Raw genomic sequence first — 24,341 nt, 5'->3', positions numbered from 1 at the left:
ATGTCTGCGACCTCAGGCATCGGTATCTCTCCTGAGCTTTCTTCTGCCTTTGCATCTGCTACCTCATCTCAGTCAGTTCGTTTCATCAAGGTCTCCATCCGCAATGGTCCATGTCCTTCTGCTACTTGTGCCCTTCGCCCAACTCTAACACCCGTGCTTGCGTCTAAACAGAGACTCTCGTCTCGGACACAACAATCAATGCATCTGGATCTGTTGAATCTGATTTCGGGAAGATAGATGGGTTTCTTGAGGAAAAGGAGCCCGCCTACGTTCTCGTCCGTCTAGACGATCCTCCCACTGAGTGGATCGCCATCCACTACGTCCCAGACTCGGCCCCTGTTCGCGACAAGGTGCGTATACGATGCCAAGGCCTGCGACCAAACTACTCAGAGCCACTTGCTCTAGATGTTATACGCCTCGACTCGCAACTCTTTGACCAAGGGACTGGGCTCGAGCCTCTTCACCGATACCATCTTCGCCACCTCGAAGGACGACCTTACTCCCGCTGCATATGCCGCACACAAGCGCCACGTTGCTGCACCTCAGCCCATGAGTGCCAGAGAGAAAGAAATGGCGGAGGTGAAGGCTGCAGAGCGTCAGAGCACAACATATGAGGGTAGTAGAGCAAGACAGAATCACATTGGAACTCCAATCGGAATTCAATGGCCTCAGAATGTCCAAGATGCCGTCAAGGACATGACTAGTCTTTCTCAGGATCGTCTGATCGTTCTGGTATGCTCTCGGATTGTCTTCCCTGGTTTTATATGACGGCTGTTGAGCGTGGTGTGACTGTCAGAATACGGATACCACTGCAGAGAACTTGGTCTTGACCAAGGACGTCCAGTGTGGGCCCGACGAACTGGGAGCAAGCATATCCTCCTCCGAACCTTGTATGTCTCATGTTGACGACTTTTCTTGTTCACACCTGACTTGATGCCCATCACCTCAGGCTATGCTTTCTACGCTTACACCAAGCTTTCGAAAATTGGTTCGTCCTGGGGATTGTTTCAGTTCCTGATTTGTGCTTATCCCTTGCATCAGTCTTCATCTACTCTTGCCCATCTGGCTCTCCCGTCAAGCACCGTATGATATACTCTTCCGGCAGCCAACCGCTCTACCAATACGCCAAGCAGTTCATCCCAGCTGAGATCCTTGCCACACGCAAGATCGAGACATCGGACCCATCTGAGCTCAACGAGGCATACCTTCAGTTCGAGCTGACGCCCACCAGTGTAGACCAAGCGCGTTGTGCGACCTCGACCCCTGGTGCGCCACCGGCGAGTGATGTAGCGAAGAGCTTTGCAAGGCCCAAAGGCCCCCCGAGGAGACGTTAGAGGTGGGGTTGGATGGAGATGTGATAGTCGCCAACAGGGCCAGCGGAATTCCGAAATGTGTATGTACTGTGAGAATAGGGGCTTTGGGCCACACGAATATCGGAACATTGGTGGAATATGTATTCTTTGGACTCTGCAGCGTTGTCCTCGGTCCTTCGTACATACTTATATGTTTTCGTCGGCCGATTCTCTCACGAACACAGCACGAAAGAGACATCGACCGTCTAATTTGGTCAGAGGTTCACTGGAAGCGTTGCTGCGACTCTGTTCATACCGAACTTGCTTGCCAAATGGAGGCAAAGCGTGATGACCCGCCCGACACGGTCGCCTTCCTGGTCAGGTGTCGCCCCTTCCACCGCCGCCCGCTTGCATGAAATATAAAGCCTGTCGCTCTGAACAGCCGTCATCGCCCTCATTGTTGCCTCCAACCACGTCTGAGTGAGAGCTAGACGAGAGCCTGAGCTCGAACGAACATCATGCTCTCGAATCGGACGCGCCTCGTCGCGTCTCGTGTCCCGGCGGCACGCTCGCGCTACCGACTTTCTTCGGAACTCACTGCTCTTCTAACTTTCTCTTACCCAGTAGGACTTGGTGGAAGGAGGGCGTATGGTACGCCAGTTGATGCTCCGATACCTAAGAAGAGAAAATTCTACGACTCGGTTGCAGATGCTGTAGCGGATGTCAAGAGCGGGGATACATTGCTGAGCGGAGGTGCGTTTTATTTCAGTCCTTGAGTGCTTTGTCTGCTTTTACGAAGAGGGATTCGCCTTGTAGGCTTTGGTCTGTGCGGGACTCCAGGTGAGTAGTATTGATCTTCGTTTCTTCAGCATTCACTCCAGAGGGCTTGACGCACGGCATTCAACGCGATGGTTAGACACCCTCATCGGTGCCCTAGCGGAGAGACCAGAGGTCAAGAACCTCACCGCTGTATCCAACAATGCGGGCTCTGGTGACAACGGTCTGGGTGAGTTGCTATGTTTGTTACACCCTCGGATACCAGAGCATCATGTTGATATGCCGTGTCATGTGCAAGGCAAACTATTGCGTAGCGGTCAGATCGGAAAGATGATTGCTTCGTACATTGGCGGGTGCGTCGCTTGGCCTTCATTGGTTTTGGGGATAGGTTCTTATTGAAGTTACCCTCGATACTTCGTCGTATTCTAGGAACAAATTCTTTGAGCAACTCTACCTCCAAGGCAATATCGCACTAGAGCTCGTCCCCCAAGGGACGCTCGTAGAACGAATGAGGGCGGCGGCGGCGGGTACGTAACAAACACGGTTGATTCGTGTAGACGTTGACAATGCGCGCACATGGAACAGGCATCCCAGCCTTCTACACACCCACAGGTGCCAACACGGCCGTTGAGGAGGGCTCTATTCCCATCAAGTATAACCCAGGAGGGATGGAGAAGGGCGTGTTGATTCCGGGGAACAAGAAAGAGACGAAGGAGTTTGGAGGAAAGAAGTTTGTGCTCGAGCCGGCCATTCCTGGCGATGTGGCGTTCATCAGGGCTTGGAAGGTAGACGAAGTCGGGAACACGGTTTTCAGGTGAGTTTGTGGTTGTGAATCGTCCAACGATTCCGACCAGACTTCATATGTTGCATGTAACAGGTACACGGCGAATAATTTCAGCACCGTCATGGCGAAGAACGCGAAGTTGACCATCGTCGAGGTGTGTGGCACCTCAAAGTATGAGTAAACCCCTATACGCCACACATGCTGATCGAATCATGGCGCACTCCATCCAGGCAGAGAACATCGTCGCAGTCGGTTCTCTCGACCCCAACTCGATCCATCTACCCGGAATCTACGTCGACCGCATCGTCAAAGCTACCGCACCCAAGCAAATCGAAATCAGGACCGTAGCGACCGAGAAATCCGAAGCTGGCACACCGAACCCCGCCAAGGACCTCCGTCATCGTATTGCACGACGTGCGGCCAGAGAGTTGAAGGATGGGTTCCATGTTAATCTTGGGATTGGGATGCCCACGCTGGTGCCGGAACATTTGCCCAAGGGTGTTAGCGTTTGGCTTCAGAGTGAGAACGGGATTCTTGGAATGGGTCCTTATCCGCCTGAGGCAGAGCTCGATGCGTAAGTCCCATGGTTCGTGAATCTCATAGAGGAGCCTATTATATTGATGCGTACGCTAGTGACCTTATCAATGCTGGAAAGGAGACCGTCACGCTATTGCCTGGTGCCTCTGTATTTGGTCAGTCCCAATTGTCGGGACTCTGAAGGCTCTGACTGATGGCCTCCTGCGTTGCAGACTCTTCCGAGTCTTTTGCCATGATTCGTGGAGGACACATCGATGTCTCTATTCTCGGGGTATGTCTTTTCGGTTTTCTCCATTTATCGAGACTTTCATTGACCTGCGTATTACAGGCTATGCAAGTATCCCAAGCAGGTGACATCGCCAACTTTATGATCCCCGGAAAGCTTGTCAAAGGTCAGAAGCCCAACTATCATATACTCGCCGTTGACTGACCGATCCATTCTCAGGCATCGGAGGCGCCATGGACCTTGTCTCCAACCCAGATAACACTCGAGTCATCGCTGTTCTGGAGCACTGCGACAAATACGTTGAGTAGCCTCCCGTCCTTGATGCTAGAGTCGCAGCTGACGATAGACCACCAATAGGGAAAATCAAAGATCCTGAAGTCGTGCACTCTTCCGCTCACGGGTGCGAGGACATGCAGCCAGATCATCACTGAGCTCGCGTCTTTCGATGTCGACAGGGTGAACGGAGAATTGACGTTGACGGACTTGGCCGAGGGTGTTTCGTTAGCGGAAGTCAAAGCGAAGACCGATGCCGATTTCAAGGTGGCGAAGAAAGTGGGATCATACTGAGTGCCACATACTCGGTATCTTAGTCATGGCCTATGTCTTTTCATCTATATAATTGTAACAATTCGATGTATAAAATAGGATTAAGTAAAACCAAAGGACACTCTCGGCGTCACTCGCCGAAGGGTATATCGTTGCACACAGTAAAGTTTTCCATCAACAAGAAGCCTTCCGGGTTGTCCATCCGGGATTGTTGGAAACGATAGCATCCCGACTCGTCGTCCATGTTCCGTCTAGGAGTTCGACCGAGAAACCGTCTATGACTTTCGCGTCCGTCGTGTTGTCCAGTGCCCAGAGCGAGAGAGCGACAGTGTTGTGACCGTTGGTGTTGATGATTCCAGGTGGGACTGGGAAGACCAATTGCGGGCCTAAAGCACCCACTCGCTTGCCGAACATCCAGCTATACGAATATTGGAGGAAAGAAAATGCGATCAACCACCAAATAATAGATCAAGAGATGCGCGTTTGACGGACCCATTGACATAAAGCTGAGAACGATAGTTGCCAGTGGTGTCTGGGTACACGAAACTAAAAGGGATTATTAGCATCGAGGGAGGGAATGGCTGTTGGGAAAAGTACGCACCTCAGAGGAGCCTCCAGGCCTTTCGGGACGTGCAGCTCAAACTCGGTACGGAAGAAGCCCACACCCGGCTTCGTCAATCCTTCCGAAGGCGAACGCTTCACCCACTTCGAGTCGTCGAATCCAGGAAGATGGTATCCAGCCCGCTAAGAGAGGTCGATAGCATCAGTCATCGAGCATAGTATAAACAAAGGGTCACATATGTTGAGCATACCTCAGCACAGAGTCCTCCTTCGTTGAGAATTCCTCGCACTCTATCGGGGAAGTGCGTGTTGCCGCCGTAGTTCCCTTGGATCTTCCACTCGAGGTCGGTTGAGAAAGAGTAGCCGCGAATACCTCTCGGGAACTTGATATCGTTGGGGGTACCGCCGTTGACGATTGTCTGGTCTGTCTGATCGAAGCCCATGTGGTCCGCCAGGATCGTCTGTTGAATTTTCGTGAATGAGTAAGTTTTCGTTCGCAGGATATCACAGATAGAAGTGGTAGCTCACCAATACGTTGTCTTTCCCGACTTTCAGCGCATCTTGAGGGATGGCGAAGGTCGCATTGACGTCCTCAATCCCAGCAGTTGATTCGACATAGGCTACCATGGTCCGTCAGTAAAAGATGCACCAGTATCGAAGGTTTCAAAATGAACTTACCGCTACCGAGGAACGCTTCGTTCAACCATACACTCCCAGCACCTGAAGGGCCCGTCGAAAGCGATATGTTGACCTCATCTTCCTTTCCAGTAGCCTTGAAATGCCCGCGATAGATGACATTACCTACCACAAGGCTCTGTCAGGACCAAGCCAACCCGGCCAACAATGATAACAGTCCATGACTCACCCTGCATGAAGCCATAATCTTGGGAATAGAGCACGGATTTGCCATCGTATGGTTTGTTCGGGTTGAGGGTAGTGACGTGGTCCGCCTTCGTCCAAGCCGAATCATCGAAACCCTTCTCGATTTCCGGTAACGCGTCGATAAAGCGCCACTCGCCCAGCTGAGGTGTCACCACGGATCCGATGGAGTGAGGACCAGGCAGGTCGACGGACCACGCTCCAAACGCGTTCTTCTTCGCCTTGGTCAAGACACCATTCCAGGACACACCCTTTGCGTGTGACGGTCCAAGCACCCAGAGGGATGCCGTGTCGTTCAGATCTCCCCGCAAGGCGATGATCGACTCCTTGTCTTCCAATTCCACATCTCGAACGAAATACGGTCCTCCGACCAAGACCGACTCCGTACTTCCGTAGCCCGCGTAGGCACCGAAGGGTTCGCTCGAGTCGGTGATAGTGGGGTTCCAAAGCTGATAGCTCGTGAGCATATCCGCGAACAAGACAAGGACCGATCCTTCCGCGAAAGTGACCTTAAACGTCGAGACCCCTGTCGAGATACTGTTCCAGTTCAAGATGATCTTGTCCGACTCGGTGGCTGTGGTGATGTTCACATTAGCAGCGCCTGAAAGAGGCTTCATCTGGCCGCGCGTTCCAAGGAGCGCGATCTCGAACGTCTGTCCGAGTTCGCCGTACAGGACCAAGACGTCTTGGGAGCCAATGGTCGTTCCCAGCATCACTGGCGCAGTGCTGTACAACAGCGTCTGTTTTGACCCGAATGGAAAGTCGGTCATGAAGACACGAGAATCACGACCTGCGAAGGTAATGTTTCCTCCTAGGCTTGGGACAGTGAAAGAGCCAAGAGAAGTGTTTCTGTAGCAAGACAATTTCGATCAGAAGGTGAAGACAGGCTCGAAGAGATGAGACCAATGCTCAGGTAAAAGAGGCTTTGATGAGAAAGCCGAGAGGATGAGGAAACTCACAGCGATAACTTGAAGGTCTGGGTATCGAAAGAAGAGCTATTGGTTTGGCGTCCGATGTAAAAGCCAGCGTTGTTGACAACATTCCTGAGTTCGTCCACATATACGCCAGAGTTGTCCACGTAGCCTGCTGAGCCGTTTCCGACAGGCACGGTTTGTGGAAAGTCGATCGCATAGCGAAGCCAAAGGCCGAGCGACTTGAATTCCCCGTACTTGTGCGGAACCAATGCTCGAGTTTCCTCGACTGGAGCTGCGTAGTCGTATGAGGTGATCGCACTGGGGTACATCATTTGGCCGAAGTTCGTCCCACCGAAGAACATGTAGAACTATGACATTGCTTGAGACGAGAGCAGACGCATGTAATAAAAAGGTTTGCGTACGTTGATCATCTTGATGTTCATAGCGAGCGAGTTGAGATAGAAGACACGTTCAAAGTTTGCACCCGTGAGTTGACGACATCCACTTGAACCAGTCTGGTTCCAGCCAACAAAAGCCCCCCTTTTAAGTTGAAGTGAGTTCAGTGCTGAATCTCGAGTATTCGATATATAGGATACTCACATCTGATACTCTGGAATGAAGTACGGTTCGTCATACTCACCACTCGTCGTGGCAAAGAAGTCAGTGGCTGTCCATTGAGTGTCGACTGTGTACCACGAATCCGGAGAGCTGCAGGAGAAACCGAGCGGATCTATGATATAGGTCAGTAGCTGTTCACGCCACACTTTATCACTGGCTTACAGGCGTCCTATAAAAGTGGACAGTGAGTGACCCAGCACCATCATGTATTGATATGATTTAATTGGACGCACCGCTCCGTACAGTTGCACTGCGCCTGTGCCATTCAGGAGACGGCCTTCTGGGGATGCATCATTGAACGTGAATGGAACATCGACACCGACCTCACGCATCTGGTTCTCGAGGTCCGAGATATCTGCGATTTGTTACACAGTAAGCATCCCGAAGAGCTGGTGACCGCTCAGGGGGACACTTGAAATACGCACAGGTACGGTCGATATCACCCGCCCAGTTCAAATAGTACTCGTTCTCTATTTGTACCGCGATAATGGGGCCGCCGTTGCTGACTTGATTGTCAGCAAACATCTTGCCAACAGCTCGCCAGTATGGGGTATAGGCTGCAACAAAATCGGATGCGTTGGTTCGAAGCTCGCCCTCGATGTTGGTGACCCATCCCGGTATTCCTCCGGCCGTGGTCTCGGCATTGCTGTCAAATGAGAGTGTATATTTATCGTTCAATACGGAGCTGCCGCGCGACGAATTCAGTGAACTCACATATAAGGTCCAGGGCGCGCAATGAGATATAGACCACTTTCTTTGGCTGCGTCGAAGAACGGTTGAAGTGCACGATAGCCGTCGAAGTCAAGGGTGCCGTCAGAGGGATTCACGAGCCCCCAATGGGTATAAAATGACAGCGCATTGAGCCCTGCGGGAACAGTGATTTAGGCGTTAGGGTGAGCAGAGACAATCATATGAAGCTGTGTTTGTGTTTCTGACCCGCAGCTTTCGCCTTCTGGCAAATGTCGGGCCACAAGTCGGGTACCGGTAAACGCCACGCTACGAAGGTGCAAGCGACGATCAGATGAATGGAGAAAATCGGAGGGAGGGAAGCAAGTACTATGAACTTCGCCGCTCCAAAGAACGATGCGCTTGTCGTTCACAATGAGGCTGTACTTATCCCACTGAACCTGCGTCGTCAAGCTGGCCGAGCGTGCGATGTGAGAGCCCTGAGTGAACGGAAATAGCAGGGCCAAGAGACCAAGAAGCCAGCTGAGCACCGTGACTTTCATGGCTGGCGCTGATGCTGGGAAGTCCACAACAGCACTCGAGCACGCTGTGGAGACAACAGAACCGCGGTACCATTCGCATATCGGCCCTGGCAGTGTGCATCGTGCCACGTTCGCTTGCGATGAAATACTCCTGTTCGAAGACCATTAGTTTATCAAGTGGACGTCCCTCAATTCATGATGATATACATAAAAGTCGGATGCGATCCGTGATGTCCGGGGCGCACCGACGATGACTGCGCGGTCGATTTCGGAACGACGAACGCGCGGGACGTTGCGGGGACGGGTGGAAAGTGTGGGGAACCGCGCCAAGCGGCGTCGGGCAGTACGGCTGTCCGACCTCTGGTCCCTGCGTCCGCCAACTGTCCGCCAGCATAACGTAGTATCGGAGCTTTCCCCGACTTGTTTCCGATGACCGACTATAATTGTTCTCAAGTTACTTGCATATGCTTGCAGAAAGTTTGTTTTGTCCTGGTCACTCTATTCCTTGAACTGTGCGAGGGATTTCGACGGCAGACTTGCTGGACCTGGGGTATAATTACTGGTGGACCAGACCTTAACTAGGCCAGGTCTTCTTTTGGCTAAAAAGCACATGCTTCCCAGCAGGAACATGTCCACTCCGTCAAACAAACCATCTCTCCGCTCCGTGACACCGTTGTTTGTGCTCTGGATGGCCCGTGCGAGTCGATCTTTCTTCACAGGCATCATCCGTGCAATGCCGAAGAAGTCAACGACTCGGAGAACATTTCACCCGTAGCCACTGCACGATCGGTTCTGGCTCAGATCTTCCGGGTTTGCGATATGCATATTTATAAGACCGCTCTGTGTTCCAGGCGTGGAGAGTCCTGTTTACCCCGCACCCTTCATCTTCCTTCCTCTCAACTCAGTTCCAGCTTGGGTCTCTGTCTATCTAGCCTTTCTCCTCCACACTTCGTCGTTGCTGGCATAGACTATCTTTGGCTTCAGGCACTATGTTGTCTAGTGCTGTGAGGGCTCCGCACAGCAGGGCTCTACCCCTTCTCCCACGTCAAGCAATTCCGCGGCGATTCGCAGTCCCACGGCATAGATTGTACTCAGTCATCGTCGACGCCGAGCCTCCAAAGAAGAAGAAAGTTTGGGCTTCTGCAGATGAGGCGGTCAAAGACGTGAAGAGCGGAGACACGATCCTGAGCGGAGGTACGCCACTTCATGGACTTATCTGCGCCGCAGACGATGCAATTGTCTGACGGAACCTGGCGGCCGTACGCGAGCAGGTTTCGGATTGTGTGGTATCCCCGAGACGTTGATCGGTGCATTGGAGAAGAGAAGAGAGGTCAACAATCTGACTGCCGTCTCTAACAATGCTGGTGCCGGCGAACACGGTCTTGGTGAGTCTGATCGCGTTCGTATCAGCCTGTCCTAATGTCGTTAATAATCTCGTCATGATGCCTCTAGCTCGATTATTGAAGTCGAAGCAGCTGGATAAGCTCTTGATATCTTACCTCGGAGGGTGAGTGGGAACGGTGTGGCGTTGGTATCGTTGATGATGATGTCAATGCGTTCATGCCGTGCAGAAACAAATACTTCGAATCCATGTATCTCAAGGGAGAAATTTCATTGGAACTCGCACCACAAGGAACTATCGTTGAGGTACGTCATCTTGCGTTTCATGAACTTCGTCGGAACGTTTCTGATGTTTCAATTTTTTTTCTGTCTACAGAGGTATGCGAAAGTTCATTACTTCCTCGCTGTTCGTGGGTAGTCCTAACATAATCACAGGATGCGTGCACACGCCTCTGGCATTCCTGCTATCTATACTCCGACCGGCGCAAACACGGCTGTTGAAACAGGAGAAATCCCTATTCGCTACAACTCTGGAGGTTGGGACAGTGGAGTTAAGATACCCGGTAACAAAAAGGAAACCAGGTGCGTTATGAGTCTGACTGCGTCGTAGTAAGTACCATAATTAAACACAATGACAGGATATTCAATGGCAAGAAATACATCTTGGAACCTGCTATCGCTGGAGATGTTGCGTTCGTCCATGCCTACAAAGCTGACGAAGTCGGTAACTGTATCTTCAAGTATGTCCCAAGGTTTAGTTTCTACCTCCCCATCATAAATACTAACATGCTCTCGCAGCTACACGGCAAACAACTTCAACGCGATCATGGCACGGAACGCAAAGTTGACTATCGTCGAGGTTGGTTTGTTTCACCTAACGATCATACCAAGATCTGCCACTGACCTTATTGGTAGGCTGAGCATATCGTCCCCGTTGGAGCTCTGGAGCCCAATGAGATTCACTTGCCTGGTATTTACGTCGACCGCATCGTTCAAGGTGAGCCTTCGGATTGATAAAGGAGTAGTTGAGATCGAACGGGCCTCCATGAAGTAAAAAGAACTGATAATCAGTTTTATTCAGCTACCCACGAGAAGGCTATCGAGGTTCTGAAGCTCGCACCCACTGCTGAATCAGCCTCCAAAGCCGGTGATCCCTCTCAGGATCTCCGCCACAGAATCGCGAAGCGTGCTGCTAAGGAAATCCAGGACGGGTATGTTTTTTTTCCGGTTCATCACAACCCCCAATGCCGTATCTCACAACGACCGTCATGACCATAGTTTCTACATCAATCTTGGTGTCGGTATGCCCACTTTGGTCCCTGAGCACCTCCCACCCGGCGTGAAGGTTTGGCTTGAGAGCGAAAATGGCATTCTTGGGATGGGCCCTTACCCCACCAAGGACCAAGTCGACCCGTAAGTCCATCGAAAGATCTCGTCAGTGCGTAGGTCGTTTGACTCACTGTGCGTGTAGTGACATCATCAACGCCGGCAAGGAGACCGCTACTTTGCTCCCTGGTGCCTCAACTTTCGGTACGTCGTGTTTAGTGAGAAGAGTCGGATGCAGAGAGACTGATGTTATCGTCACAGATTCGGCTGAGTCCTTCGCTATGATTCGTGGCGGCCACTTGCACGTTGCCATCCTCGGAGCCATGCAGGTCTCGCAGGCTGGAGACATCGCGAACTACATGGTTCCCGGCAAGCTTGTGAAAGGTATCGGAGGCGCCATGGACCTCGTGTCGAACCCGGACAACACGAAGGTCATCGTTCTGATGCAGCACTGTGCGAAGGACGGCAGCCCGAAGCTCATGCAGAAGTGCACACTTCCTCTGACGGGCGCTAGGGCCGTGAGCCAGATCATCACCGAGTTGGCTGTCTTCAACGTTGACCGTGCGGCGGGTGAGATGACGCTGATTGAGCTGGCGCCTGGAGTGACATTGGAGGAGGTGACGGCGAAGACGGATGCGAAGTTCAAGGTGGCGGAAAACCTTGGGCGGATGGAGTAGACGACTACATAGATCATGGACTGTAATACTATCATGCTTTGTGGATGCACTCTGTCGCGTATCAGTCCAGCGTGTCGAAACGAGGGCGTTCTGGAAAGGTGTCGACGAGGGTAGGTGCTGTAAGCTGCGTGGCGCTGGAGAGCGGCATCACGCATCATGCGCAGCGGCGCTGAGGGGAGTGGCGTTCGCCGATCGACCGAAAAAGGGAAGTGAGGCGGGTTGGACTTGAGTGCCACCGGGCCTGCGACAACAGAAGCGAGCGCACGCTTCACCGACGACGACGACCGACCCCGACTACGATAGCGACGGCCACGACACCTAGCATTCCTTTCAAATAATGAGCTGGCTAGCCTCCTTGTTTGGCTCAAAGTCCAACAACAGACGCTCTCAGGCGCTCACTGCGACCCAAGAGGCCTTTTCTATGCCTTCGCCCTCCTTTGGCCCGAGAGCAGACGGCTACCACGACACGCTCGGCACACCAGAGCCAGACTCCTCCGCAGCCTTCACTTACCCTCCTCAGTCCGGCCTAGGACACAATCCGTATGACTACGTACCGACGAGGTATGCTCACTTTCGTCATCCTCTATTTCGCTGTATTCATCGCTGTCGAACACAAGCGCGTCTCGCTCTCGACCGACTTCATTGCTGCCCCTTCACCATGCTCCCCTCTCCCCTCTTCCATCATATCCTCCCCTAGAACAGACATGGACCCGTCTAAAAGCATGGCTTTTCAACGAATATCCCGAGCTCGGTGATACCCTTAACTACGGTATCCTCCCCCAGGACCTCGCCGATATCGAGATGCAATTCGGCTTCGCTCTTCCTCAGGCCGTCCGCGAATCGTATCTCATTGTAGATGGACAAGAGCCGGAGTCCTCCACCGGGTGCTCAGAGGGCCTCTTCTTCGGTCTGGTGTTACTTCCTCTCGAAGAGGTCTTGGAGGAGTGGAGGTTCTGGAGGGAGGTCGATGATGATCCCAACAGTGGAGGCCATTCGCAATTACGCCAGGTTATGCAATCCATCCCACCTAATTGGATCCGAAAGGAATACTCGCAGCGCGGCTGGATACCACTCATCACTGACAAAGCCGGCAATTACGTGGGTGTGGATCTCAACCCAGGAGACGGTGGCTCTGTCGGCCAGGTCATCGTTTTTGGACGTGATTTCGACACCAAGGTCGTGCTTTGGCGTGGGGACGGGCAGGGAGGCTGGGCAAAGTGGTTAGCGAGCTTTGTTGAGGATTTAGAAAATGGAGATGGTTTTGAGCTTGGTGGACAGAATGATACGGAGGGTAGTGAGGATGACCTTGGTTATGACAGCTATTTCGGTGGGCGTGGTACCGGGGATGGGAATGGGGACACTGGGGGTACAGGCTTGAGGTTGACGGGCGAGTACCGGGGCTGGAATGTCTTCGAGGCATGGGCGGACAAGAGTCTCAAGAAATGGCAGGAGTCAGGGGTCCTCTCGGCACCATCGCCCAAAGACAAGGGCAAGGTTAGTAGCTCATCCTTACTCTTTTCGGTATCGAGTATTTACACAACTTCAAATAGGCACCGGAGAGGAAGTCCGTTTTCCTCGACTTTGCTAAATCTACGGATAGGTCAGGAGGAGCTGAAGTCGCCATTCCCGTATTCTCAAATCAAGAGCCGCACGAAAATGCACAACCCCCGCCCAAGTCAATCCCTGCCCCCATAGAGGTCGAACAACATAGGCCTCGACAGTCCGTTCCCACTATCTCCGTCACCAAGCCCCCGGCCCCTCTTCCTGTGGACCTCCCAACCGAAAGCGACATCATCCCCTCCCCAACCACCCCAGACTCCGGTGCTTCCTCACCTACCGACCTTGAGAGCGGAAGGCAACACATGATGCGCGAGATTAACGATAGACGTTTGGCATCATCGAAGGTCAACCCGCCAGTAGCTGCGCCGACGCCGTCCCAACCAACAAACGAAGCTGCGCTCATCCCGCTTCCCGTGTCTCCTGAACCCGAATCTCTCTCTTCGCGGTCGGTCGAACCAACACCCTCTCCAGCTGCATCCGCGCCTCTTGCCGATATCACTGATCTGCTTGCCGATTCCGCTCCCCCTGCGCTTGATGTCGCTGCCCCGATAGAGCCTTCAACTTCACCTCTGTCTTCTTCGCCACCTGCCGCATCGCCTCCGACTCTTTCTGACAATGTGTCCGAACCTGCAGCCATTCTAGATGAGGAAGTTGAGATACAGGAGGAGGAAACAGAACCTGATACAACTGTTCGCTTGATTGGTGGTGGTGGCACGGCTGGGGTTATTGGCGTTGACCAAGAGTCTACGCTGGTAGACGAAGAGGACGACACGGTAGAACCAGAAGCTGAAGCTGGTGACGAGGAGCATTCGGAGACGGCCTCCACCAATGGTGAGTTTAAGAAGAAGCACGAGAAGAAGAAAAGCAGCCTATCGTCTAGTCTGAAAAAGGTTGGTAATCTGGGAGGAGCTGGCAAGCGAAGAAAGGACTCAAGTACTAGTGCAAAGGATATAACGGTCTAATATACACGCTCGTCACATCATCATCTGGACCTTCTTTCTTTCTTCTTGTTTTCTACTTTTTTTTTCCCCTTTGCCTTGCCCCTCTTTTACCGCTACAGGACATTTATTTCCTTTGCTAGTCTCCTCTGCCTTCTCCTATAAGTATTTTTGCATGTCTCCTTTCCGAGAGCACTTTACGCAGGCTAATCTTCTCTCGCATGTTCTCATCACTCCCTACACTGTCGTCTCGTTCTCAATGATTTGAATTCGTGTATGGTATACATTCTTTTCTATACCCGTAATCTCATTCCGTCGATGGCCGGGCTATTCGTGCGGGAATTCACCTCTGCTGTGTATGTGGGCGTATGTGGATGCTTGTTTATTCTCGCGATGTGGCGTAAGACACAGTCGCCCAAAAAGGGAATGCAAAGGTTGCTCTGAACCACGACCGTGACACCTGCCCGAACATTATACCATTGCCTATTGTTCACCCTCTCAGTCACCTCAATATCTATTACGTCTACCTTTGTTCGGTTCTTTTCAAACCCCGCCTCTGAAATAGAGGTCTTGACGGCTCGGCGAATCCTGTTGCGACCTCATTCCTTGCCACACACCTGCGCTTGGTCCTTCCTGAGCTCCGCCAAGGCTGCGCGTACACAACACAATTTGGACCGAACTCTGGAGCTCTCTTGCATAGACCATGTCGGTCTCGGAAGAGCTCGAGTCGTTGGTGGAAGAGCGGATGGCTCAGTTGAGGTGTGTGGCCCAAGCTGACATCCTCGCGGGACTGACTGACCCTCCAACATATCAACAGCGAAATTTCCGACCGTCGCAGGGACTTACTACGCGAGATGTATTATCTCATTCAACGTCGCGGCAACGTGGGCTCAACGTTGTTTAAAGAGGAAGACGAGGGCGAGTATACGGGCGTGGAATACTTCATTGAGCGGTTTGACTTGTCCAAATAGTGCGTCTACTACTTCCGTCGTCCAAGCTGGGATCTCATTATCATTGCCGGTAGTCCTGAGGCTGGTAGCATCTTGACCATCCCTGATTCCGAGCTTGAGGTTCCATCTCCACAAGTTTCGAGAGAGCCGTCTATAGAAGTAAATGCGGACGAAGGCATGAAAGACAGTACGCCGGAGTTAGTTCTCCAGACTCAGGACGCAGAACCACTACCCCCAGCCCATCACGAATCTCCTATGTCCGATCCTCCTATATCGTCTGCTCGACTGTCCGCAGAGCCTGAAGAAATATTGAACGTCGAAGGCGCGGAACCACCTCTATCTGTAGAGTACCACGAGGTGGATGCCGTGGAAGAGGGGCATGAGGCCTCTGAGCCACCCATACCATTAAATCCACGCTCCCCATCTTCATCTCTACCAACTAGCCAAGAAATTGTCCAATCTTCCGTTCGGAATGAATCGCCAATTCATACACAGGTCTCGATCGACTTGCAAGAACCTCCGCAGACTGCTGTCGATGTACGAGATGCTGAGCTAGATAACACGCAACTAGACGACATGCCATCGTCTCCTGCCTCAGACATGCCGTTCGAGGGGCAGTCCTCACGCCAACCTTCCCGCTCGTCCCGCTCAAAATCTGTGGTACAATTATCTCACCCTTCCTCGCCTGAACCGAAGTCCGACCCCATCGTCGCCAAGGTCGAGCTGGAAGATGTGGAGATGGAAGACCTTGTACCGGAAGAAAAGACTGTCGTGCTCGATCCCCCCGTACCCACCACGCAACCTACCGCTGAAGCAGAAGTAGTCATGTCTCCCGCAGAGCTCGCTCTTCCTATACACGAACCTACCATCATCACCATTCCTTCCCGCCTGACCCCCATTACCGCACCGCCTAGCTACAACTTCCCATTGGAGCCCCCGCCAAGTGAGATACCAGAACAACCTCGTTCACCTTTCCCCCTTCCAGACCGTGGCTATACACTTCCTCCTCTCAAAGACCTACCTCCCGAATTTCAACGGAAGAGCAAGTCAGGAAAGCAGCAGAAAAAACGCGAAAAGGAACGCGAAAAAGGGGACAGCCGTCGGGAAACCAAGGAGGAGTGGCAGTCGAGTGGGCTCAACAAGTTGGGGGTCATGATGCGTGCCAATCCTATCTACAGGAAGATATCCCGTACCGCGAAATGTTTGAGTACTTCTGACTGGAATGTGCGCGTTCTGTTCCCCTTGTGTTACTATCGAAGTTACTGAATCTTGCTACAGGTTGCTCATAACGAGCTACGCATTATTAGGGTCATGGAGAAGATAGAGGCGTTGAAAGACGATGGAAAATGGGGCTATAGGCAGATGAAGAAGCAACGAGGCGTAGGCGGTTTGACCAAGACACATTGGGATCATCTCTTGGAAGAAATGGTGTGTATGACTCTATCTTTTCTTATTTCCCGATCGATGCTGACCCCGAACTTAGAAATGGATGCGCATTGACTTCCGCGAGGAGCGCAGGTGGAAGATTGCCCTGGCGTTCGACCTGTCCACGGCGGTACTCGAGTGGCATCGTGCAGGTAGTGAAGCAGAGCGGAAACGACTGGGTATCATCGTTCTATGGCACAAACCTCGTGAGGAAGAACAAGTCGAGGAGGTCGACGATGCTCTTCCTGAGGATCCCATGGATCGCGAAGAATCTCAACCTGAGCAAGATAATCTTCCGCCTGGTGACTATGGCTCGGACGACAGTGATGACGATCAAGATCAAGACAAACAGGATGTCGTCGATGCTTTGGAACCTTCCGCCGCCGTCGACGACGCTATCGAGGACTCTCAACGTACTCAAGTTGAGATTCAGCCGTCTCAGTCTCAAGCTGTAGATCATGTTCGTCCGAAGGAAGAAGACATGGACGACTCCTTCCCTCTGCGTGGCGCTACGGAAGCCCCAATGGACGTCGACCAGAGTCAACAACCCACACCGGCAGCCGAACCCACCTCGCAGACTCCTGATCCTGCAGTATCTGCTCTGCGCCACAGTTCGATCAATCCTATCTTGGGAGGTGATCCTGCGCCAACGACCACCGGACACCCTACAACCACCTCCCACAAACCGAGTTCTAAGTCCAATGCATACGCACCTTATCGCAGTCAAATCGCATACTCTGACGAGAGTACTCTGTTCCTTAATCTCGACGATTTCCCGCCTGTCAAGAAGCCCTCGTCGGCGTCAGCAGAGCATGCACCTCCTGAAGAAGGCCCTCCACCCGCAGATCTCGCGAGCTTGTTTCCCGATCTCCAGATGTACACCATTTTGGATGTAGCTCCCGATGCTGTCACCACTTCTTCCACCTCAGATAGCAAGAAGAAGACGAAAGTCGACAGAGAGGATCCTCACAAACGGATTGAGGAGGCTACCCTTATGAAGTTGGCCCCTCTGAGTAGATTTACGCGCGAGAAACCGACATTGACTGGCCCTCTACAACCATCGAAGCATTGGAAGGACGGGCATTGGACGGGATTAGATGACGGGCTCAGCTCGGCGGACCTCGAGGGCCCTCCTCCGAGGGTTGGTGACGAAACATCATGTGGTATGTCCGTTGTCTTGGAGTTTTGGATCTGAGCTGATAGTCATGGTGGGATCCAATAGCTCTATTCGAGAGTCGTAAGCATGCAAACTATGTCGACGATGACTCCCGTTTACCTAGCACACCTGCGGACGCCGACAAAAGGATGAGAGAGATCTGGTGGACCACTCAAGACGAACAGCTCTTGAAGAAGCTAGCGGAGCGGTATCCAAGGAACTGGACTCTGGTCGCCGACACGTTCAACTTCCATCGACGCGCCGCCGGATCTGACAAGAGGACTGATTGGGAATGCAAAGAGCGATATGTTTCGCGCTTTATGGGTGGGCGCCGGGAACGAGACACCCCTCATGCGGATGGCGAATCATCAACAACGCCCGCCCGTCCTCAGCTGCAGATGCAGACGCGCAAGAGGCTCGCGAGCATCTCCAATCCACCTGCGAATGGGGCATTGACCACGCCTGCCCCAGGGACAGAGGTCAGGAGACGGCGAAGACATATCCTTGTGTACGACACCGTGAACAAGCTGAGAAAGAAGAGGGAGCTAAACCAGAAGGCTAACGGTGAGCGCTGGAACTCGTTACGATTTGTGTGGGTGAAGCCTGACCTAGTTCCATTGTGCCAGCATCGCAGCGTAAGCCCAACTCACAGCCGCACGATACCCACCTGCAGTACAATAAGATGCAAAGATACGGTCCTTTAGAGTTGAGCAGGATGAAGGCGGAGAAAGACTCCCAAATAGCTCAAGCAAGGGCTGAGCAGATGCGCCAGCAAAACGTACTTCAAGCACAGCGTATGGCTGCCGCCAATCAGGTATAGTAAACTATGTAGGCAAGATTGGATCAGACTTCTAAGCAACATTGATTCCCAGGCGCAGCCCGTCCCACAGCAAGTACCCAACGGTCAGGCGAGGCCAGCAAACGGTATGCCGCCCCATCAAAGTGTGCCGCAGATCCGACAGCAACAAGTGAATATTTCGCAGCAGCAACGCGTCCCTTCAGCTATGGTCGCGGGCAACGTCCGGATGTCACCCCAGCAACTCCAGATGTTACACGCTCAAGTACAACAGCAGGCGCAACAGCAACAGCAACAGCAACAACGTCAGCACCCGCCTCCGCATGTTGTTGCTGCGAATGCAAACTTGGCCGCTGGAGCTCCCTCGGTCACTCAGACACACCTTTCGCCATCATATGCTTCTCGAGCCGCCACCTCTTCTCCCTCGGTATCTCAATCGTCCCCGCCGCGCAATTCCTCGACACCGAATCCACCGCGACCGCCCTCTGCCCAACCGCACACCGGAATGTTGCAGGCGTCCCCGAATATGCAGAGTCGTCCAGCTTCGAACATGGCAGCCCACTACATGCCCATAGCGCATCATTCCCACCCCACACCGGAGATGATCGAGCAAATGCGCCTTCAGAATATGGCGGTGAGTCTGTCAGACTCAGGCATGGATGTTGGTTCTTATATTGACGGTGTGCTTTCGCTGTGATACTAGCAACAGCACCACCTTCGTCAAGCTCAGGCCCAGATGCAGCTCTCCAACAACCATGGTTCGGGTGGCCAGTACTCTGGGATGCCGCCCCAGCAGGGCTGAACTACCTCCTCGCTTTGTCTTTGCTCTCATTTCTTGTACAGATATCCATCGACGCTGTATTTCTACATGTAATTCCGATGGCGTTAGGGCGCCCGAATCAACCTGCGCAGTCCCGAGTGAAGGGATGCTTTTGCGTGATTCGATTCTGTCCACTTCACTCTGACCTGTACAGCCGTGGCTGGACAGGCTAACAAAATGACACTCGCGTGCTACAGACTTCGAGTCGATGGTCTATGCAGATCAGTTGCTAGTGGGTGTCAGTGGCACTTTGTCCCGATAGACTGGCTATGCACACGGATCTGACCGTTGCAAACCCGAACTTCCGGCTCTTGCTTTTATACTAGGGGTATGGTTTGGGTATGGTGGAGGAACGAGTCTCTTGCACGGCCTTGACCTCGCTCCATCATCCTTATCCTGCTCCTTCAGAACAGACGGAAGAAAGCATCGAGACTCATTCTTCACTAGACTAACTGCTTCCCTGAAGACATCATGACAACAAGAGGTGGCACAAGGATGAAACACTGTCGTTCTGCGATTATGGCACCGTGGAACCCGTCCCACCATTGCAAGTATCCCTGTGCTCCTCGCTGATCATTGATCTGTAGGCCAGAACTGATGCTGCCAGTCAAGTAAACCGTCTCGATGAATTCGTTGATGGCCATTTTTGTAGGTTGGCGGCAGAAGGAAATGTAGTACAAGGCACTGGACCTGCTATCTTAGCGCTACCCGCTGCCATCGGCACGTTCATTCCCCCGGAAACCAGAATCTGGCCGTATTTGCCAAGAGGTCCCGCCACAAGTTCGAAATTTAGGCGTCGATTGAACGGATACAATCGGCGTTTACAATACAGATCAGCTCGGCCCCGCTTCCTACCAAAAGTTCTGAACTTGCGTCGACAAGCGCCGGTCGATTGGTATTGCGTACATAAATGGGCGTGCACCGGCAAACGACATCCTTTGAGTTGACGCTCCCACCCATCCCGCTGCTCGTAGAAATGGCCCCTCTACTGTGAGTCTGTTTCGTGGGCTCACTTCTCGAGTACAGAAACAACCGAGGCATAGACGTTAACTAACTCCCTTTTATTACAGCAGTCGGAATAGGTCGACACTACGCAAAGTTGTCGTGGTCACGCAAGTCTTACTTGTGGGGCTTGGCTTTGCGTTGTACTTTGGCAGGTCTGATTCGGGCACACATCAAATATCCTACAACAACTACATTCACTTTCCTTCATTTTCTGGCGACGTATCCCCTATTCAAGGCAGCGAGGATGACTGGAACGTCGAGACCTCGCCAGACATGACACGCCTAAGCCACGCCATGATTCCGGCGGTGGAGCAAGATAATCTGTGGACGAACGACAACAACAAGATGATAACGAACTTGTTTCAGTGTATGGAGATGGGGACATGTGCGCCGAATCAGAAGAAAAGTGGGTGCTATATATTATCTTGTTTTGATGCCAATGCCACGACGCTAGCACTTCAGCGCTGATTTCTACTATGGCTCAGTTATTATCCTTGGGTCCTATCATTTTCTCGGCGCTCTGGTCGGATGGAATGGCGGAGAGGATATGTGGTAAGAAATACTGACTGTCGATTCCTATACGCTGGATTTGACGTTGTCATATTCCCTTATAGGTGTCGGTCAACGGTACTCTAATCTAGACTTTGAGTCTCGACTGTATCTGACCCCACGCAGGTCCTAGCTCTCAAGGAACGCAACTACACTATTTTGTACGCCTTGAACAACGATCGCGCCGTTCAGCTCTACCAGATGTTCCCGAAAATGGTCAAAGCTGTGCTCTTGGAGGTGCCAGAAGTCTACAATTGTCACGCGGATACTGAGAATTGTGTACTTTCTGATCGAAACCCACACGGTATACCTATCTGGAAGATATTCAGTGTGAGTACTCGTATTTCTCATTGTAGCCAGCAGTCTTGCTCATGATCTTACCTTTAGTGGCATTTCTGGGTGCATACTGCTCATCCATTAGGTTCGTAACCTTCTGATGATACCTGTCTTTCCGAACTCCCCGGACCTTACTTTCGCCGCAGGACGACTTTGGACATTAAATCCAGAGCCATACGAACTCGAAGGCCACGAAAACCCGAATACGTACGTTGGCTACTCTGTCGAGCCATCCTGTCTTTCGACTCCATATGTTCCACCGGCGCAACGTCGTGGTCAAGGATATGGTATGCCTTCACGCATCCTTCACCTTGTGATTTACCTTACTTAGATATTCGATGCCCCTTAGTCATGGCCAAACGTCTACACTACTTCACTCCTATTCCCGAGAGAGCGTGGTCAAACGACTATTATGAGGACGCAGTGGAAGCCGCGGGTATCGAACTAGTCCTCGGGGCGAACTTGCTGGACGGCGGAGAAGCTTCAAGAATAGAGCTTCCCAAAGGTATCAGGAACCTAGGTGTTTTACCTCAGCCAAAGTTCATGGAAGAGGTAGCGCACTCGAAGGTTATGATTGGGGTGGGACAGCCGTGGACGTGAGCTAACCACTCTCCTCCTCGGAGACTATATTTCTGGGGCTATGGCACTGACAAAAGCGTGTCGTGCGTTCTAGGTCTCCGACGCCTTATGAAGCTCTTTGTCTGGGTAAGTGGGCTTTAGTTACCTTGAGCAAGGAAGTCCGCTGATTTCCCGAGTTGCGTCATAAAGGTGTACCATTCATCAATCCCATTCTTAGTGTACGTGCCTCGTCATTCTCATTGCTTTCCGAGATCGAGGCCAACATGCTTCCGTACTTCTCTTCCAGTGGGACGAGAACAACAAGACGAACCGGATGGCCTGGTCCACACAACATGGCCTTCTTCGTCATCTAAACCCCCCGTGAGTGTTTCTTCGCCACTAAACCTGATAAGACCATATCTCCTGATCATGGATGTTCTTCACACAGATACGTATACAATGTCCATCGAGACGACCATGCTGGATTTGTAGCAGCTGTCAAGGCGGCAGTCGAGAATCCCATCGAAAGACACATTCTTAGCCGAATGCGTATTCCGGTTATCGCGGAGAGGATACAAACTCTTTTTGACAGAGATTGGGAAGCAGAGTACAGAAAGTTGTTAGATGAAGGTGAACTGTGAGGACCAGCGTTTTTGGCTTCAGGGTTGCGCCATCTATGGCCCTGTTTGTTTGTATATGTCGGTTTTGGCTAGGGCATTCTAGGTCGTGTATTCTTTGAGTAGCTTAGTCTTGTAGGGGATATCGCACACGCACATACGGAGTAGCCCCATCCTATATCCTTTATCTTTTTCCCTACGTGGATCATTGGTGTATCACATCACACATTCGTTCTCTATGACTGAATGCAATCCTCAGCAGATACTAGTGCTAAATTAAAGGTGAATATGCCCGTACTCGATTCTCCACTAATCATACATATCGTCCCACTCGTGCTCATCCGCTGCCTTTTCTAACACAGGCTTCGCATGTGGTACAAGACCACTGACCGCAGGGCCTGCACTAGAAACCGGTTTCTTAGCCTGAGCCTGAGCCTTCTCCGCCTGCGCCTCTTGCTCCATCTCACGCATTATATCCCACATATCCTCATCTTCATCCTGGAAATTCTGATTCTGATTTGTTTGTGGAAGGGCAGGCTTCTGTTTCTGCGGCGGAGGCTGTGGCGCAGGGGCATCGAAGTCCATAGCATCAAGGGCGTCCCACATTGCGTCGTCGTCCGCATCCATGTCGTACACGGATGTAGAGGCCGCAGGCGCTGTATTTTGCGATTTGGACGGACCCGATGCGGCAGCGGAGCGCTGATTGGCAGCAGCTGTTTCTGCTTCCTCGGCGGCGATTAATGCGTCCAAGTCGTATTCCTCTTCCGCAGGTGAAGAAGAGGAAGGGGGTCCATGTGACGGTGGACGTGAGGGGATGACTTCTCCATCTGAGTCCATCTCCATCACGTCCTCCACGTCTGAGGGTCCAGAGGCAGCCGATACCTTGGCCCTCTTTGCGCTTGGTTCAACTTCGTCGTCAGAAGAGATATCAAGAGCGTCGTCGTCGTTGAAATCTTCGCCATTAATCAACCCTTTGGATTCGTCTCGCCACACCGATAGTGCCACCTAAAATGTGGGAATATGAGATTATGAGCAAACTTGTACGGTGCACAAAGATAAAGCGGTCGAAAGTGAAGGTGAAGGGCACACACATGCATCCGTTTGGAATGACAAAGCCTCTCAACGCGATCAACAGTATCTCGAAATCGTGTCTTCGGATACATTCTTGCTGTCCAGAACTGGTATATCTGGAGTACTTGGTTAAGGTCTGCTGCCTGATGTCGAATGCCTCAATAACTGAAAACAGAAGAACGAGAGGGAAAGAACAGACCTCATGTCCTTTGCCTCTAGGTTTCCAATCCTTCGTAGTCTTTATCAACGCCGGAAAACCGTCCTTGCCCAACAATCTCGCCTCGTCCATCTTAGGTATTGGCTTTCTCTTCTTTTTCTTATCCTTCCCTTCACCCGCTTCCTTGTCCTCTTCGCCTTCGTCTCCACCATCCATATCCAGCGCATACGCTCCTTTATCTTTTCCCTTCCCCTTCCCCTTATATTGGCTCTGTGTTTGTGTTTGCGTGGGTCGAGATGCAGGGACGGCAGGGCGAGCTTTGTGCGCGTTGCGCGCGTCCGCTTGACGTCGGAGAGCATCAAGATCGAGGGCTGGTGCGAGCTCCTGGAAGTCATCTGGTTCGTCGATGTCTGCGAACAAGGCATCAATCTCCGCGCGAGAGGGTTGTTGCTTCGATTGTGTGGATGTGGTCGCTTTTGCCCCTGATTTGGACGGACGAGATGAAGCAGTAGGGCCAGCATCATTGTCGGATTCGTCAGAGGGAAGGAAGAGGGGTGCGTTGCTTTTGGCGGGCACTGTCTCGATCTCGTCAGCGGGAATGTCCCAGATATCGTCTAGAGAGGCCATTGCTATTGAAAGATCAGGCAAGGGGCGGCGAAGAGCTTGACGTTGTGTATGTAGCTGAAGCGCGACGCGCGTTGAGTGCAAGACGCGTGA

The 24,341-nt window shown here is 52.2% G+C and overlaps 8 protein-coding genes across 8 annotated transcripts; 6 read left to right on the top strand and 2 right to left on the bottom strand.

Annotated features, from left to right (window-relative positions):
- STEHIDRAFT_145268 (actin depolymerizing protein) lies at positions 1–1,334 on the top strand (the record flags this gene model as incomplete). The annotated part of the gene is made up of 7 exons (XM_007301079.1): positions 1–106; positions 172–350; positions 406–732; positions 797–890; positions 950–988; positions 1,042–1,266; positions 1,291–1,334. 7 exons carry the CDS (start codon positions 1–3, stop codon positions 1,332–1,334), a joined length of 1,014 nt encoding a protein of 337 aa, XP_007301141.1.
- A 476-nt stretch (positions 1,335–1,810) lies between these two features.
- STEHIDRAFT_51031 (3-oxoacid CoA-transferase) lies at positions 1,811–4,183 on the top strand (the record flags this gene model as incomplete). Its single annotated transcript, XM_007300373.1, has 13 exons — positions 1,811–2,045; positions 2,109–2,132; positions 2,209–2,298; positions 2,368–2,422; positions 2,499–2,596; positions 2,655–2,883; positions 2,947–3,007; positions 3,084–3,427; positions 3,487–3,545; positions 3,603–3,661; positions 3,719–3,782; positions 3,836–3,915; positions 3,974–4,183. 13 exons carry the CDS (start codon positions 1,811–1,813, stop codon positions 4,181–4,183), a joined length of 1,608 nt encoding a protein of 535 aa, XP_007300435.1.
- Positions 4,184–4,336: 153 nt separating this feature from the next.
- On the bottom strand, positions 4,337–8,363 carry STEHIDRAFT_108696 (uncharacterized protein; the record flags this gene model as incomplete). Its single annotated transcript, XM_007301078.1, has 16 exons — positions 4,337–4,580; positions 4,655–4,708; positions 4,764–4,906; positions 4,975–5,184; positions 5,252–5,343; positions 5,402–5,524; positions 5,589–6,451; positions 6,562–6,884; positions 6,939–7,056; positions 7,117–7,246; positions 7,297–7,303; positions 7,368–7,489; positions 7,560–7,780; positions 7,849–7,999; positions 8,071–8,130; positions 8,192–8,363. The coding sequence occupies 16 exons, from the start codon at positions 8,361–8,363 to the stop codon at positions 4,337–4,339; spliced, it is 3,033 nt and encodes a 1,010-aa protein (XP_007301140.1).
- A 491-nt stretch (positions 8,364–8,854) lies between these two features.
- Positions 8,855–11,848, top strand: STEHIDRAFT_92858 (3-oxoacid CoA-transferase). Its single transcript, XM_007301077.1, has 12 exons — positions 8,855–9,536; positions 9,614–9,727; positions 9,795–9,849; positions 9,914–9,989; positions 10,117–10,265; positions 10,322–10,423; positions 10,482–10,542; positions 10,599–10,680; positions 10,765–10,894; positions 10,962–11,096; positions 11,155–11,213; positions 11,271–11,848. Exons 1-12 carry the CDS (start codon positions 9,332–9,334, stop codon positions 11,684–11,686), a joined length of 1,584 nt encoding a protein of 527 aa, XP_007301139.1. The 5' UTR covers positions 8,855–9,331; the 3' UTR covers positions 11,687–11,848.
- Positions 11,849–11,967: 119 nt separating this feature from the next.
- STEHIDRAFT_145266 (uncharacterized protein) lies at positions 11,968–14,519 on the top strand. The gene is made up of 3 exons (XM_007301076.1): positions 11,968–12,247; positions 12,304–13,180; positions 13,237–14,519. Exons 1-3 carry the CDS (start codon positions 12,024–12,026, stop codon positions 14,206–14,208), a joined length of 2,073 nt encoding a protein of 690 aa, XP_007301138.1. The 5' UTR covers positions 11,968–12,023; the 3' UTR covers positions 14,209–14,519.
- A 223-nt stretch (positions 14,520–14,742) lies between these two features.
- On the top strand, positions 14,743–19,313 carry STEHIDRAFT_166368 (uncharacterized protein; the record flags this gene model as incomplete). Its single annotated transcript, XM_007301075.1, has 9 exons — positions 14,743–14,943; positions 15,002–15,154; positions 15,209–16,358; positions 16,413–16,562; positions 16,618–17,722; positions 17,782–18,279; positions 18,342–18,529; positions 18,588–19,145; positions 19,215–19,313. The coding sequence occupies exons 1-9, from the start codon at positions 14,888–14,890 to the stop codon at positions 19,311–19,313; spliced, it is 3,957 nt and encodes a 1,318-aa protein (XP_007301137.1). The 5' UTR covers positions 14,743–14,887.
- A 1,317-nt stretch (positions 19,314–20,630) lies between these two features.
- On the top strand, positions 20,631–22,420 carry STEHIDRAFT_50952 (uncharacterized protein; the record flags this gene model as incomplete). Its single annotated transcript, XM_007300361.1, has 11 exons — positions 20,631–20,742; positions 20,822–20,888; positions 20,951–20,963; positions 21,012–21,215; positions 21,273–21,306; positions 21,368–21,508; positions 21,571–21,817; positions 21,895–21,926; positions 21,990–22,018; positions 22,087–22,160; positions 22,228–22,420. 11 exons carry the CDS (start codon positions 20,631–20,633, stop codon positions 22,418–22,420), a joined length of 1,146 nt encoding a protein of 381 aa, XP_007300423.1.
- A 273-nt stretch (positions 22,421–22,693) lies between these two features.
- Positions 22,694–24,251, bottom strand: STEHIDRAFT_166366 (Swi3-domain-containing protein; the record flags this gene model as incomplete). The annotated part of the gene is made up of 3 exons (XM_007301074.1): positions 22,694–23,401; positions 23,488–23,610; positions 23,667–24,251. 3 exons carry the CDS (start codon positions 24,249–24,251, stop codon positions 22,706–22,708), a joined length of 1,404 nt encoding a protein of 467 aa, XP_007301136.1. The 3' UTR covers positions 22,694–22,705.
- Between the last annotated feature and the right edge of the window lie 90 nt (positions 24,252–24,341).

The sequence above is a fragment of the Stereum hirsutum genome (assembly GCF_000264905.1).
Source record: "Stereum hirsutum FP-91666 SS1 unplaced genomic scaffold STEHIscaffold_3, whole genome shotgun sequence".
In the NCBI taxonomy this organism is placed as follows: Eukaryota; Fungi; Basidiomycota; class Agaricomycetes; order Russulales; family Stereaceae; genus Stereum; species Stereum hirsutum.
Note: the sequence above shows the minus strand (reverse complement) of the source record. Positions and strands in the feature narration are given on the sequence as shown.

Bases quoted from the DNA above. Each gene is read 5' to 3' on its own strand.
- STEHIDRAFT_145266 (XM_007301076.1), top strand. From the start codon at position 12,024: ATGAGCTGGCTAGCCTCCTTGTTTGGCTCAAAGTCCAACAACAGACGC. The intron at 12,248-12,303 runs GTATGCTCACTT...GTCGAACACAAG, and splicing joins TATGACTACGTACCGACGAG to CGCGTCTCGCTCTCGACCGA. The intron at 13,181-13,236 runs GTTAGTAGCTCA...AACTTCAAATAG, and splicing joins CGCCCAAAGACAAGGGCAAG to GCACCGGAGAGGAAGTCCGT.
- STEHIDRAFT_92858 (XM_007301077.1), top strand. From the start codon at position 9,332: ATGTTGTCTAGTGCTGTGAGGGCTCCGCACAGCAGGGCTCTACCCCTT. The intron at 9,728-9,794 runs GTGAGTCTGATC...TGATGCCTCTAG, and splicing joins TGCCGGCGAACACGGTCTTG to CTCGATTATTGAAGTCGAAG. The intron at 10,424-10,481 runs GTATGTCCCAAG...ATGCTCTCGCAG, and splicing joins GTCGGTAACTGTATCTTCAA to CTACACGGCAAACAACTTCA.